Below are 16,569 nucleotides of genomic sequence, written 5' to 3'. Positions count from 1 at the left end.
GTGCTGGATGGCCCCACGCAATGAGAATTTTCCCAGCGAAAATTCCCAAGCCCCTCCAAGGAGAAGCTCTGTGCTGAGCTCCTTAGCCCTGCTCTTCTCATTGGTTCTTGACTTTGTTCTCCGGGCTAGGTGGCAGCCCTTGTTTACCAGAGGGGGAATTAAGATGTAGAGCTTGCTGGGACCCACCAGCTGGGAAAGCCCTGCAGAGTTCAGCTCATGGCCTGTTTCTTACACCCGATTGGTGACGGCGAAATCTGCTCTGTTTCAGGTTGAGGGAGAAGAGAGTCAGCAACAGCAAGTTTTACTCATAGAAGCGGGGGTGCGTTCGTAAGGGGAGCTTGTGGCTGTGCTTGATCCCACCCGTTGGAAGATGCTAACCTGTGACATCCTCCTCTCTTCAAGCCTGTCAACAACATGACATTTCCCAAGAAGACCCAACCGGCATGAGTTGGGGCGATTTCCTGCTTTCCTTTTCGTCCTGAACAACTTTCTTAACTTAGATTCTCTCTAGAGCGTCCTGAAAACGCGCTTCTCGGGTGGGGCCCTCGTGTTCCAAACCTTACTAAATAAAAGCAGTGGAAGTCTCGACAAATTCCCCACAGGCTGGGCAGGATCACCTTTCTGCCTCCGAGGACCCAGGTCATTGACTTCCATGGAAGAGGAGACCAAAACTTAAGGAACTAAGGCATTAGATTCCGAAAAGGATTTTTACTAAGAGGCAGGTGACTCCACAGTGCCGGCCATCGGCTGCCACGAGGGCCCAACAGGGGGCCCTCCCCTTGCCCGGCATGTCCCTCTGACCTCCCTGCCCCCGGCCAGCGGCTCAGCTCAATGCGCTGAGCCACCACCAGCCAGCTGGCTGGCTAGACCAGCCTCCTGCATGGACCTGCCATGGTAAAGAGAGACGGTTGGTTGATGGACCCTCTGTTCGTTAAGAAAACTTCTGAATGTCCTCTGCACAAGAGCGATGAGCGGTAGAGACCTGCTACTTGACTGGAACGATTGGGGTGGGGAGTGGAAATCTTTGGGCCTCTCTGCTTTTCAATGCCGCTCAGAGCCCAGGGACAGCTGAAGGCTCAGCCAGCTTATTGCCCTCGCTCTGCCTGCTGCTCAGACGCTCCGGCCCGTCTCGTACACCTGTGCCTCTCGACACAGTGCGGAGGCTGCGGGACGGCTGTGCCGGTTCTCGGTCAGGCCGCGGCCCAGGCACACGGTAGCTGCTTCCTGGGCAGTTCTGAGGTACCAGCTTTCAGTAGCAGCGAGCTAAGCTTAAAGATGAAGACACGCCAGGCTCTGGTCGATCCCATGGCTTCATTCCATGTGATGTGCACTGGGCCATGGTCTGGGGGTACAATACGAAAACCCAACAAAGAGCAGGTGCTCATGGAATGCACACATCCACGCGCTCCTGAGCGAGATGCATTTTACCTTCTGAAAGCCGGGAGTGTAGGTCAAAGTAGTCAGACCCAGGTAGGGCTATTATTTTGTGACATTAATTGAGTTATTCCTCAAATTGGGAGTTATTTTACTTGGCAGTGAGCAAGAGAAGAATATGCCTGCTGGTAGCATGTGCTCAAAGCAACTTTCAGGAAAGGGTGGATGCAAAAGGTATTGAGCTCAGTGTTGCAGGGAAGGGATTTTCAGACTCTGTAACCACTGGCATTTGGCCAAGTAGACTTAAGCCCAATTCTTGATGCGGAAGCTCGCCGCCCTTTCGGCTCTATCATTACTTCTGCATGGTAGAGCTCAGGCGTTGCTGCCATTCCTTTTGTGTATGAGAGACATGGCTTCCCATTTCACTCCACTGTAAAGCCAAATGCTAAAGCCTGGATCCCCTTTCTGCTTAAAATGGAATTTTTTTTTCCTATTTTATCAAAGAGATTGAGAAATGATAGGATAGCAGACAGAAGCTAAGGCCCTCTGCAGCTGCTCCTGTGTAAAATTCAGGTTATAATACAAACGGTGCTGGGAAGAACCCTCTAGCTAAAAGTATCTCCTAGGTGCTACCGTATCTTGAACTCCACACTTAGAGAGTATTTGCTTTGATTCTTCCACCTTCCCTTTAGTAGGGTGACACATTAATCTGATTCTTGGAGGTGATGGGGACTTAGCTGGTGCCCCCAGGAAAGACAAAGGGAGGGCAAGTGAGGAGCACAGATGGCACCGCTGCTTTTCCCAGAGTCTGCTTCAGGTGCCACAACCTAAGCATCCAGGTGCTGGCATAGGTGTCCTTAGTACATGGCTGTTGAACCAGAGTCGATTTGGTAAAGGAGCGTAGTAGTGAGAGCACTGGGAAAGACGGCAGCAGCCTTTTTGGGTCAAAACCATGACCACGTATATGTTAAATTGTTTTTGTTCTCCATTTACCTAAGGATATTATTTAGAGCACCAGTTAGCACATGGAAAAATAGGGAGAATGAGAGTGGTTATTTGAGTTTGGGAAATTTAGGTTATACAAAGTTGAATGATTTATTGTGAGATGTGGCTATCCTAGCATGCAGAACTGAGAGGGCTATAGACTAGCCGTAGCCCAAATCTGATGTCAAGAACTACATCAAGGGACTGGTTTATGGGGGAACGCGTTGGAAGACCTGCTGCTACAGTTAAGCAGTCAGCCCAGCAACATGACCTAATAATGCCTATGCCTTGTGACTTAGTGAAAGAAATCTAAACTTAAACCATCAAGGGCAGCAGTCTTTAAACCAGACAGTCTCAACCTAAAGGGTAGGCCAGAGCTCTCCAAGGAGTCCTCAGGCTAGAATGGTTTTCGGATCCTCACCTTCCTGTAGGAGTCTTTCCTAAGAATTTTCTGCCAGAGAAAATGCCCTTTCCTCATGCTTCAGAAGAAGAGTGTTGTAGAGCCTGACCCAAAATATAGGAGCTTCTGGGAACATCAGTTCAAAATATGGTTGCCCAGAAGGTGAGAGACTGTTAAGAACAGGGTAAAAGTCCTTTTGCAAGTCTTGGGTTTCCCAGTTCTTTGCTTTTAACAAAATTGAAGGTGGATCCAATTGATTTGACTTTTTTTTTTTTTTAAACATATAAGAGGCACTGGAAGAATTCAGTGATACTGCTTCCATTCCCATCTCCATGTTATGTGAAATAGACAAGGTTGATGAGAATTGATGCTACATCTTGGCTCACTCTAACAGTGATAATATTAATTTACACCTATGTGAACCAACTGGGGAAAAAGAGTCCCCTTCATCTCATTAGCTGATGGATTCCCAATGAAATTTTACTGTTTTCAATAATTTATTACAATTTGTACTATATGTGTGTACCAATCAAGTGTGTACTAAAACTCAATCCAGAAGAAACTTTTTATATACTTAACATGAAATTATTTTATATAATTTGTTAGATATATAATAAGTGTAAACAATGTAAAAGCAAACATTTTTAGGTTAAAATTGAGAGGGAAGTGAAATAATGCAATTTCAGTGAGTACAAATAAAAATGTGGGATTTCCTACTATTTAAAATTGTCTTCATGTAGTTTTTGAAAAGATGATAACGTCTGTCAAGTAGTTTTTGTATTTAGAGCCTCTTGGCTAAATTTTTAAAGGACGGTATCAGCTTTATTTAAAGATGCAATCGCTACAATATACCAAAATTTATATCCTCTTGCAGTATTTATGATGAAAACTTTTAGATGTCAATTTAGAAATATGCAAGGGTATATATAGGTTTCCAAAATTCACTTAGGAGGTATCTGAGCATAAAAGTTTAATTTTGCTGATCTAAGGCTACTACATGATGACTTTTAGTTGGAAAGCAAAAAAGATCATCAAAAGGGGTCCAGTCATTTAAAAAAGGAATGTTACTCTTCAACTTGCAAGACAATAATTGAGGGGGGGGGGGGGGAGGAAATCCTAAAGCCATAGCCAATCAACATGAAGTTAATAATTATATTCTGAAATATTCAGAATTACAAAATTGGCATTTGAAAAATACTCAAATGATTCCCCCAGGTATTTCACTTTTCAAAATACTTTCTTCAGAGCAAGACTCTACAGTGATCCCGTCTCTTAGAAATTTCCACATTTCTTATTTTTCATTAGGCTTAAAAGGCTACATTTGTAAACTTATGTTTCATTTTTAAAGCTTAATTTATTTTTTATATAAATAGTGTGTGCTTGTATGTACATAGAGAATTATGTGAATGAGTCACACAGATGTTGACTGTTGTTAATGTGGAAAATTAAATGGCTGTATTATATTAAAAATTTTTTTGATCTGGACGAATACGGCAATTTGCCCAGAGCCTTTTTTTCCCCTTGTCTTCTCTTTATTTTTTTAAAAAAGCTCCCAAATAAAATAGAAAAGGAATACTTCAGTTATTAGATAGTTACAATTCTTTTAAAAAATCACTTTTTTCTGTAGGTTATAGGTTTGTCTTGTGTTCAACAAAAATTTATTCTATGTAGATACCTAAGTTTATAAAATGAATCCATGACTGCTCTTTAATTCTATGGTCTTTGGAAGAATGTTTAGCAGTGGAAGGAGCAATCAGTTATGATTATGAAGTACATTTCTCAGCTAAGTGATTGGGTATGTTAGACCCATTCATCTCTGCATCTTCCTGCCAACACCCTGGCGCACAGGAAGTCATCTTGTGCATGCTACAGCCATCCTGTTCCTCCTAGTCACCCTGCTAGAAAGACAGGAACAGCCTGTGACAAATGCCTGCATGAGACACTTGAACAGAGAGTGATAAAAAGCAAAGAAGAAATGAGAACTGTTAAAGAACCCCTTCTTAAAATGGATAACTCTCGTGCAGATATTTAACACGTCGAAAATCTTATTTAACCCATTAATCGAGGGAGCCAATAAAATGTTACAACTGGTTCGAAGGAGAATTCAGAGAACAATACATAAAGAGGCATCAGCTGGCCAGATGATCAGAGTCTAGAGTGTCTAGTCCTTGCACTGTCTTTGAGCTACTTTACAACTTCGTAAGTTGTAGAATATATTATTTAGTAGTTGCAGATTAATGAGTAATGCAAATGATTCTTGTGCATAGAAATGGAATTGTTGGGTGGTGATGCAGTTAATTATTGCCCTGTGGGTACCGACCAGCTTTATCTCTAGGAAGCCAGTTTACTTCAGCATCAGCAATGGAAATGAAATTTGACCCGTGCCTTACATTGGACTTAAAAAATCAAGTTCAGTCAAATTATAGATCAAAGAGTAAAAGGTAAAACAATAAAGCCCCTAGGAGGTCTTCACAACCCTGGAGTAGGCATTAACCCTAAAGGAACACGACAGAACTTGAGTCCACTAAAATTCAGAACTCGTGTTTATCAAGGGATATAACTGAAGAGTGAAAAGACAAGCCAGAGTCTATAGAAGATATTTGCAATGATCTATTTGACAAAGGACTCCAGTCAGAATATGACTATGAAAATACAATCCATTAGAAAAGTGGGCAAAATCCACAAATGCACCTCAAGACTATATCCTCGCTCATTATTCATAAGGGAAAATGCAAATTAAAACCACAATGAGATACCACCACATACCTATTAGTGTCTAAAGTTAAAAAGCCTGAGAATACTAAGTGTTGACAAGCATGTAGAGCAACTGACATTCTGGCTGTGGTGTAAAGTGGTACAAAGCTACCACGATAAAAAGATTTGGCACTACCTATTAAAGTTAACCATATGCACACCCAAACCCAGCAATTCACTTCTAAGTGTACGACTAACAGAAATGCATCTGTGTGCACACCAGAAGATGTAATGAGTGGTCATTGCCCAGAGGTTATTTTTGGAGATGAGGGAGGGGATTGGGAGGTTTCCTGCCTGCCACCAGTGGGTGAAAGAAATGTGTGTAGCATCTGTGTCATCATCGTTCCCAGCACCTACAGGTGTGAGTGAGGGATGCTAAACATCCCACATTGTTCAACAGAGGCCCACACAGTGAGAAGTTATTATTGCTAGAAAGCGTGCCTGAGGTCTAATACATGTGCCCAAAGAAGATATACAAGGGTCATCACTGCATTGATTTTATTAGCAAAGAAGGAACAAAAGAACACAATATAAATTCCCATTAGGCAGATATATAGATAAAATATGGAATATCTGTAAGAAAAGAATGGAACACATGTAGCATGGATATATTTAAAAATCAATGTATACAAAGATGAAGAAATTAATACATTAATAGATGTAGAAAAGGCATTTGACAAAATCCAGTACCCTTTCACGTTAAAAAAAAAAAAAAAACACAATGCAGAAAACTAGGAATAGAAGGAAACTTTCTTGCTATGATAAGCCGTTTATGAAAAACCAACATCTAACATTATAGTTAGTGGTAAAAGAGTGAAAGTTTTCCCCTTAGACAAGGAAGTCCACTTTCACCACTGCTATTCAATATGGTACCAGAAGTTCTAGCCAGGGCAATTAGGCAAGAAAAAGAAAAGGCATTCAGACTGGAAAAGAAGAATTAAAACTATATTTGTGACTGACATCTTATTTATAGAAAATCTAAAGGAATCCGCATACACACATAATACTACTAGAGCTAATGAATGAAAAGGATACAAGAGCACAAGCAAAAAATCAACTGAATTTCTCTTACTAACAATGAACAATCCTAAGAAGAAATTTAGAAAATAAATTCCATGTACAATAACATCTAAATGAATAAAATATCAAGGAAAAAAATTAACTAAGGGTATGAAAGACACTACACTGAAATATACACAACACTTCTGAAAGAAATTAATGAAAAATGACAAGACATCTCATGTTCATGTTTTAGAATACTTAATGTTGTTAAGATGGGAATTCTATCCAAAGCAATCTACAGATTCAGTGCAATCCCTATCAAAATTCAAGTGGTTTTTTCCAGAAATGAAAAAGTTGATCTTCAAATTCATAGAAAATTGCAATGAGCCCTGAATAGTCAAAACAATACTGGAAAAAACAAAGTTGGGGGACTCACACTTCCCAACTTCAAAACTTACTATAAAGTTACATTGAACAAAACAGAATGGTGCTGGCTTTAGGATAGACATGTTGACCACTGGAATAGAACTGGAAGTCCAGAAATAAACCCATACATCCATGACCAGTGATTTTTGAGAAGGGCAGTAAGACTATTCAATCAGGAAAGCATAGTCTCTTCAACAAATTGTGCTAGGACAGCTAGATATCCACAGGCCAAAAAATGAAGTTGGACTCCTACCTCAGGTGATATAAAATAACGCGAAATGGATTAATGACAAATGTAGAGAAAAAGTAAATCTTTTGGAAGAAAACATGGGGTAAATCTTCATGACCTTGGATTTGGTGATGAATTCTTGATATGACAACAGAGACATGAGTCACAAAATAAAACATAGATAAAATAGACTTCATCGAAATGAAAAGCTCTTGTGCAAAGGACATTACCAAGAAAGTTAAAAGACAACCCACAGAATGAGAGAAAATAATTGCTAACAATATATCTGATAAGGGTTTAATATTCAATATATACAAAAAACTACTACAATTCAACCACAAAAAAGACAAATAACCCAATTTAAAAATGGACAATTGACTTGAATAGACATTATACAAGACTGCTAGTGGCATTATACAGTGGTGCAGCCACTGTGGAAATGAGTTTGGCGATTCCTCAAAAAGTTGAAAGTAGAACTACCATATGACTTGGCAATCCCGCTTCTTGGTATATATCCCAAAGAACTGAAAGGACTCAAACAGATATTTGTCTACCAGTGTTTACAGCAGCATAGTCAAAAGTTGAAAACAACCCATGTGTCATCAGCAGATGAGTGGATAATCAAAATATGGTATATACACACAATAGAATGTTATTCAGCCTAAAAAGGAAAGAAGTTCTGATGCAAGTACAACTTCCATGAACTTTGAAGCTATCATGTTGAGTGAAATAAACCAGACACAAAAGACAAATATTGTATCACCTAATTTATATAAAACACTTAGAAGAAGCAAATTTCATAGGAAAAAAAAGTCTCTATGACTTTTTGAGTGTTGGGTGATGAATGGGAAGAGGTAGTTATTGCTTAAAGTGAGGACAGTTTCCATTTAAGGTGCTGAATAAAGTGAGGGTAATGAATACTGGTGACAGTGTCACGATGTTGTGAATGTAATAAATATTAATGAATTGTACACTTGAAAGTGGTTAAAAAAGGAAACTTGGGGTTGAATATATGTTTCTACAATAAAAATTAAAAAAAAATAAGATATACAAATGACCAACAAGGACATGAAAATTTATTCAAGATCATTAGTCATTAGGGAAATGCAAATCAAATCTACAATGAGGCACTACTTCCTACTCACTAAGATGGCTATTACCAAACCCCCCCTGCCCCCGCCCTGCCAAATCCAGGAAATAACAGTGTTAGTGATTATGTGGTAAAACTGGTGTCCTTGTACATTGCTGGTGGGAATATAAAATATTCAGTCATTGTGGAAAACAGTTTAGTGTTTCCTCAAAAAGTTAATCATAGAATTGCCATGTGACCCAGCAATTCCACCAATAGGTATCTGCCCTCCAAATTGTTAAAAGGTACTCAAATACGTGTACAGACATGTTCACAGCAGCAGTATTCACAAGAGGCAAAAGGTAGAAATAACTCAGCAGTCCATCACTGGAGGAACGGGTAAACAAATGGTGGTATACATTTATGTATATGTGTATATACACATAAATACACAATGGAATATTATTCAACCACAGAAAGAAATGAAGTAGCAACACATGCTACAATGTGGATGAACCTCGAAAATATGCCAAGTGCCCTGAATCTCAGCAGAGTTGAAGCACATACTCTCCAGTTCATTGGACTCACCCAGGACAACAAACAAGGAGATGATGATGGACAAGCCCACCCCAAGGAACAGAGAGTCTGCAACTGCAAGCAAGAGAGTCCCATCCATCTGCCCCATGGAATCTAAGCCCCCTCTCATTTAAAGGTGGAGTGGACATCACAATCACAGAATCCTCAGGATTGGGAGATGAACAATGGGCTAAAGTAGACTTACTATTATTCTTATATAGACTTAGTGTTATTCTAGCAATGAAGAACTTTTATCATTGATGTGGAAGTATTGACCACTAGAGGTTCAGAGGGTAGGGAGAGGGAAAAATAGATGTAATGTGGAGGCATTTTAAGACATTGGAATTGTCCTGCATGACATCGCAATGCTGGATACAGGCCATTATATATTTTGCCATAACTTACAAAATTGCATGGGGCAGAGTGTAAACTATAATTCGCGGTTAGTGGCAATGCTTCAATATGTGTTCATCAATTGTAACAAATATACCACTAATGAAGGATGTTGCTAATGTGGGAAAGAGTGTGTGGGGGGAAGAAGTGGGGCATATGGAAATCCCCTATATTTTTTATGTAACATTAATGCAATCTAAGGTTTCTTTTAAAAAATTAAAAAAAAAAAAAGCCAAGTGAAAGAAGCAGCCAGACGCAAGTGTCACATATTCTATGATTCCATTTAAGTCAAATATCCAGAATAGGTATGTCAACAGAGAAAGCTGTCAACTGGTGGTAGCCAAGACCTGGAGGGAGAAGACAATGGTGAGTAACTGCTTAGTGGGGACAGGTAAAAATGTACTGAAAGGAAAATCTCACAGTCAAGGCAGGGATTGAGCACACGATGGGGGACTGAGATGGGATAAGATCGTTTTATTTTTGCTATGTGTTTTATTTATTCTTAAAAGGTTGAAAGAGCAGGTGTGCTTGGCACAAATGTTAAAGCAGACTTACTCTATCATCTGGGCACACAGGCATATTCAAGCCTTCTGGTTCAGAAGTGACACACTTAAACAAAAGAATAAGTAATGGAAGCAGATGTGGCTCAAGCAATTGGGCTCCCATCTATCATATAGGAGGTCCAGTGTTTGATTCCCAGGGCCTCCTGGTGAAGGCAAGCTGGTCCACATGGAGTGCCGGCCCACATGGAGTGCTGTCCCGCGCAGGAGTGCCGGCCAAAGTGGAGAGCTGACGCAGCAAGACGACGCAACAAAAAGAGACATAGAGGAGAGACAATAAGAGACTTAGCAGACCAGGGAGCTGAGGTGGTGCAAGAGAATGATCGCCTCTCTCCCACTCTGGAAGGTCCCAGGATCAGTTCCTGGAGCTGTCTAATGAGAATATAAGCAGACACAGAAGAACACACAGAGAATGGAAGAATGGACACAGAGAGCAGACAATGGAGGAAGCGGGGAGAAATAAATAAATCTTAAAAAAAAGAATAATAATGAAAAGTAAATGAGGGAGGAGGTAGAGAGGGATGCTGTGACTAAAAGAATGTAGAAAATATTAGCAACTAATAATTACGAGTGATCTTTCCATTTTCCTATTTTTTCAATCTTATTTTTCAAAAAGGAAAAGAAAAAGAAAGTTACATAAAAGATATACCAGGCAAATTCTAAAAAAAATAAAGCTGGCATGCATTGTTAGTATTAGACAAATTATAATTCAAGGTAAATATAACAATAACACTGTACCAATAAACTGTAACAACTCAAATGTCTATGCTCCTCACAACATAGACTAACAGAGCTCTTACTGAAAATTACAGGTTTAGGAGACACAGAACAAAGATACAGAGAAACTAAATAGTACAAGTCGCAAGCCTGATCAAATGCACACATACACTCACATAAATATATACTGAACTTTGTACCCAGAGAATATACATTTTGTTCAAGCACAGCACATTTAAAAATATTGCCTGTATGCCAAGTCACAGAGAAAAACACTTACTTCTTTAGGTACAAGCCCAAATTCAAGAAGTTATAAATATGCATTATAAACAAAAATATGAAAATTTTAAGTATACTTGAAAAATTGACTTCTAAATTGTTTTCAGGTATAAAAGAATGGACAAAACATCTGCTCTGAAAAAAATTTAGTGCTTTAACTGTAATTGTAAAGCAAGAAAAAGTAAAAATAAAAGAACTATGTTTTTTTCCTAAGAAGCTAAGGGGGAAAAAACCCCTCAAAAATACAAAAAAAGAGAAATGAACACAAAAGAAGTTAATGAAACAGACATTTAATAGAAATGATAAAAAAAAAAGATGGTTCTTTTAACAATGAATACAAAAATAGATAAATTAAGGGGAAAAAAGGGAAAGAAAGCACAAATAAATACCAGGAGTGAAAAAGATGAGCAGTTATAACTATAGATATAGAGGGATTTATAAAATAAAGAAGGATACTCAAATTTATATTAAGATATTTGAAAAGCTAGACAAAGTGGGCAAATTCTATTATAATAAAAATTATCAAAGTATGTCCACGAATCAATAGAAGTTCAATACAATTACTGTCAAAGAAATAGAAATAGTAGCCAAAGGTCTGCCCCCTAGATAGCATTAATGCCAGATGGCATCAACACCAGATGTTTTTTGCAAGCTCTACCAAACATGTAATCAGACTTTATTTTCATAGAATAGAAGTTATTGGGGGAAACAGAGAGAAAAAAAAAGAAACCTACCCAATTAATTTTATGAGCCTGACAAAATCCTAATACCAAAATTAAAAAGGATATCTTGTGTGTACACAAGTAAGTTGAATAGGGGGTCACTGGGGAGGGGGAGGATGGTCAAAAAGGGAGGGAAGAACAAAGAAAGGGGGAAGGGAGATGCTGATCTCACCAAACACAGAGGCAAAAATCCTTAAAATAAGTAATAAACACAAGCAACAAAAGATAGATAAATTGGACTCAGTATTAAAACTTTTCTGTAAAGGACATTACCAAGAAAGTGAAAAGACAACCTATGGGAAGGAAGAAAACAGTTGCAAATCAAATATCTGGTAAGTGTCTAGTATCCAGAATATGAAAGAACTCTTACAACTCAATAATAAAAGACGAACAACCAATTTTAAAGGTAAGCAAAGGGGGAAAAAGGCAAAGGACTTTAGTAGACATTTCCTCAAAGAAGACATACAACAAGCACGTGAAAAGCTACTCAGCAGCACTGGTCATGGGGAAAATACAAATGAAAACCACAATCAGATACCACTTCAAACCCATTAGGAAGGCTATTATAATAATAATAAACAGAAAATAAATAACAAATGTTGATGAGGATATAGAAAAACTGGAGTCCTTGTACATTGCTGGTGGCAATGTAAAATGGTGCACCCACCGTGGAAAACAGTTTAGAGGTTTCTCAAAACATTAAACATAGAATTACCAAATTATTCAGCAATTATGCTCCAGGACTTTTCAAAGAATTGAAAACAGGAACTGAGACAAACACATGAATGTTCATAGCAGCATTATTACAATTGCCAAAAGAGGGAAACAACCTACATGTCCATTAACAGATGAATGGATAAACAAAATATGGTATACACATATATATGATGGAATATTATTCAGCCACAAAAAAGACTGAAGTGTTGAAACATGCTATAAAATGAATCAACCTGGGAAACCTGCTAAATGAAAGTATCCAGATAAAAAAATGTCACATATGTACAATTTCATTTATATGGAATATCTAGACTAGATAAATCCATAGGGACAGAAAGAAAATTGATGGTTGCCAGATGCTGGAGGCAGGGGATAGCAGGGGTGAGGAAGAATGCCAGCTGACAATTTAAGGCACATGAAGCCTTTGGGGTGATGAAAATATTTTGGAACTAAATAGATGAAGTGGTTGCAAAACATTGTGAATGGACCAAAATTGTGGCATAAGATGCTCTAGGGTGCCATTTCCCCATAAAATCATTGAATAACTAGTAAAAACTGGCAGAACCATCTTCCTCAAAACTCTGGAAAACAGTTAAAGGTTTGCAGTAGCTAGAAGTATGACAAATCAAGAAAATGCAGCTTTAAAAATGGAAACTTGTGGCACCCTTGCGAGCCCCCCTCATACCTCTCCCTAGCACACTGTGGAGCCAGCCTGTACTCCCATTGTGGGTCTCTGGCCCTATTCCAGAGGGAGCAGAGTAACCCCTGTATGCACACTGTGGTGCCTGTATGTTGGTGACAGTCTATCAGGTAGCAACTGGAGAGGCTGAACCAGGAAACTCATCCCTGGCTCAATCTCCCAGAACTTTCCCTGCAAACAGATGCTGCTTGTGGATGGCTAGAGCAGTATAAGAACAACTAAGTTAAAGTGGCCTGGGGGTAAAAGATTACTGGCTTTAAGACATACAATAGAGCCCCTGGGAGGGAGGGCAAGTCTATTTCCTAGGTAATAGAGGGATCATTCCATTCTTTCAACAGGGAAGTTCCTAAAGCCATGAACAAGCACAAGCCCAGGACAAAATGAAGCCTCACAGAAGACTGGCAGGACCCTGGACTTCACTTTTGCCTCAGGCTGACAATATGGATAGGAGGGCTAAACTCTGAAGGAGAGCCCTGGCCAATGTGGAGCCAATGCAAAGACTGTGAAAGGCATGTGTATGTGTGTTGCCTTGGTTTGTTTGCTTTTGTTAGCTTAGGGGACTCAAGGAAATCTCTGGCATATCACTAGCTGTATATAAACATAAGGAACAGACAGATCAGGAACTAAATCCCAGAGTTAGCGCATTAAAATACTAAAATATGCAGTGTGCAACAAAAGATTATGAGACAAACATAGAAATGGGAAACTATGGCCCATTTTAAGGAATAAGACAAAAATTCAAAAATCATCAAAGAAGAAGAGCAGACTTTGGACATACTGGACAAAGACTTAAAAAAAAAGATTTTCAATATGCTCAAGGGGATAAAGGACACACAGAAAGAACTAAATGATATCAGGAAAATGATGCCTGTACAATATGAGAATCTCAACAAAGAGATAGAAATTTTAAAAAGGAGCTAAAGAGAATTTAATGGATTAGAATACCACAATAAGTGAAATGAAAAATTCCCTGGAGGGTTTATCAGGCTGGAGCTGAGAGAAGAAAGAATTAGTTACTCAAAGGCAAGACAATTAAAATGATTTAGACTGAGGAAAAGAAAGAAAAAAGATTTTGAAAAGTGATCAGAGCCTATGAGACCTATGGGACGCCATCAGTAGTACCAGTGTACATATTATAGAAGTCCCAGAAGGAGAAGAAAGGGTTAGAAGGAATATTCAAAGAAATAATGGCAGAAAACTTTCTAAGTTGCATGAAAGACATGAATATATACATTCAAGAAAACCCAAAAACTCAAAATGGGATAAATTCATAGAGAACCCAGTATATAGGAGTCATACTTAAATGCCAAGGACAGGGAAAGAAAGCTGCAAGAGAAAAAGCAACATGTTGTGCAAAAGGGAACCTCAGGAAGATTAAGTGCCAATTGCTCATCTGAAACCATGGAGCAAGAAAGCAGTGGGATGAAATAGTTAAAGTGCTACAAGAAAACAATTGTCGATCAAAAATTTTCTATCTGGTGAGACTGTCTTTCAAAAATGAGGGAGTGATCAAGACATTAAAGATAAACAAAAGTTGAGGGAATTCATCACCATTAGACCTGCCCTAATAAGCAATGCTAAAGGGAGCTCTTCAGGCTGAAAGGAAAAGACACTAAACAGTGGACTGAAGCAATGAAGAGAAACAAAGACCTGTGGTAAAGGTAACCATATTGGTAATTATAAATACCAATACTAATATATTGTTTTCTTGGTATGTAACTCTACTTTTTACTTCTTACAGGTTCTTAAATGCAAATGCATTAAAATAATGATAAATCTATGGCTTTGTACATAAAATGTGTAAGGATATAATCTGTAACAAGTACAACAAAAAGGTGGGGGGTGGAGATGTATAGGAACAGTATATGTGTCTGCTATTGAAATTAAGTTGATATCAAATCAAACATGATTGTTGTAGATTTAGGATGTTAAATTTTAGCCCCATGGTAACCACAAAGAATATATATGTGAAAAATATATACAGAAGAAAATGAGAAGAGACTCAAAACGGTATACTACAAATAAATAAATAAATAAATAAATAAATAAATAAATAAATAAATAAATGTGAAAGTGGGCATTAACCAAAGAATTGAGGGAAAAAAGATTTAAGACTTACAAGCACCAAATAGCAAAATGGCAAAAAAAAGTACTGCATTATCAATAGTTATTTTAAATGCAAATAGATTAAATTCTCCCGTCAAAAGACAGCAATTGGCAGAATGGATAAAAAAATGTGTAACTATAATGTGTTTATAAGAGACTCACCTTAAATTCAAAGACAAAGAACTTAGAAAGTGAAAGGATAAAAAAAAACACAATATAATAATAACCAAAAGAGAGTTGGTGTAGATGTACTGATATCAGATAAAATACATATTAAGTCAAAAACTGTTATGAGGGACAAAGAAGATCACTAAATTCCAATAAAGAGGCCAATTCAATGAGCACATAACAAAAATATATATGCACATAATAGCAAAGTACCAGAATATATGCAGCAAATTTTACAAGATTGGAAGGGAGAAATAGACGATTCTACTTTAGTAGTAGGAGACTTCAATATACCACTTTCAATAATGGAGAGAACATCTAGGCAGAAGATCAGTAAGGAAATAGAAGATCTGAACAATACCCTAAAGTATTAGACCTACCAGACATATATAGAACACTTACAGCAGCAGCATATACATTCTTTTCTAAGACACATGGATCATTTCACTCACAAAACAAGTCTCAAATTCAAAAATATTGAAATCATACAATGTATCTTCTTCAGCCACAAGCTAGAAATCAATAACAGAAGGAGAACTGGAAAATTCACAAGTACATGGAAATGACACAACATACTCAAACACCCAATGGGGGAAAAATAAATCACAATGGAAATTAGGAAATATCTTAAGGCACATGAAAATGAAAACATGACATATCAAAAGTTATTGGATATAGCAAAGTCAGTGCTGGGAGGGAAATTTATAGCTCTAAATGCTTACATTACAAAGAATGATCTCCTAACCTCACAACTGAAGTATCTAGAAAAACAAGAGCAAACTAAACCCAAAGCAAGCAGAAGGATGTGATAAGGATTAGACTGCAAATAAATGAAATGGAAAACAGGAAAAAAACAATAGAGACTATCAACAAACCAAAGGTTGGTTCTTTAAAAAGATCAATAAACCATTAGCTAGACTGACAAAGAAAAAAAGAGGACACATGAAACTAAAATCAGAAATGAAAGGGGGTCCCTTACGACCGACCCCACAGAAATAACAAGGATAATAGGATACTACGAATAACTGTACACCAACAAATTAGATAACTTAGATGAATGGACGACTTCTTAGAAACACACAACTACCTACATTGACTCAAAAAGACATAGAAGATTTCAGCAAACCATTTACTAGTAAAGAAATTGAATCTGTAATCAAAAACTTCCCAACAGAGAAAAACCCAAGACCTACAAGCTAGAGCTAATAAACAAATTCAGCAAAGTGGCAGGGCACAAGATCAACACACCAAAACCAATAGTTTTACTATATACATGTGACGTGAATGAACCTTCAAGACATCATATTGAGTGACAATAAGCCAGGCACAAAAGGACAAATACTGTATGATCACACTGATATGAAATAATTAGAATATGCAAACTCATGGAGTC

General features: G+C 38.0%; 1 protein-coding gene across 1 annotated transcript in view; it reads left to right on the top strand.

Annotated features, from left to right (window-relative positions):
- Window positions 1–4,247, top strand: part of PLCG2 (phospholipase C gamma 2) — a 169,759-nt gene extending 165,512 nt beyond the window's left edge. The window contains exon 33 of the mRNA XM_004468949.3: window positions 269–4,247. Coding sequence (XP_004469006.2) covers window positions 269–311 — 43 coding nt within the window. The 3' untranslated portion in view covers window positions 312–4,247. The remainder of the gene's footprint in view (window positions 1–268) is intronic.
- Window positions 4,248–16,569: the final 12,322 nt, after the last annotated feature.

This window comes from Dasypus novemcinctus, chromosome 18 (assembly GCF_030445035.2).
Source record: "Dasypus novemcinctus isolate mDasNov1 chromosome 18, mDasNov1.1.hap2, whole genome shotgun sequence".
NCBI lineage: Eukaryota > Metazoa > Chordata > Mammalia > Cingulata > Dasypodidae > Dasypus > Dasypus novemcinctus.
The sequence above is the reverse complement of the archived record's forward strand: the minus strand, read 5'-3'. Positions and strand labels throughout refer to the sequence as shown.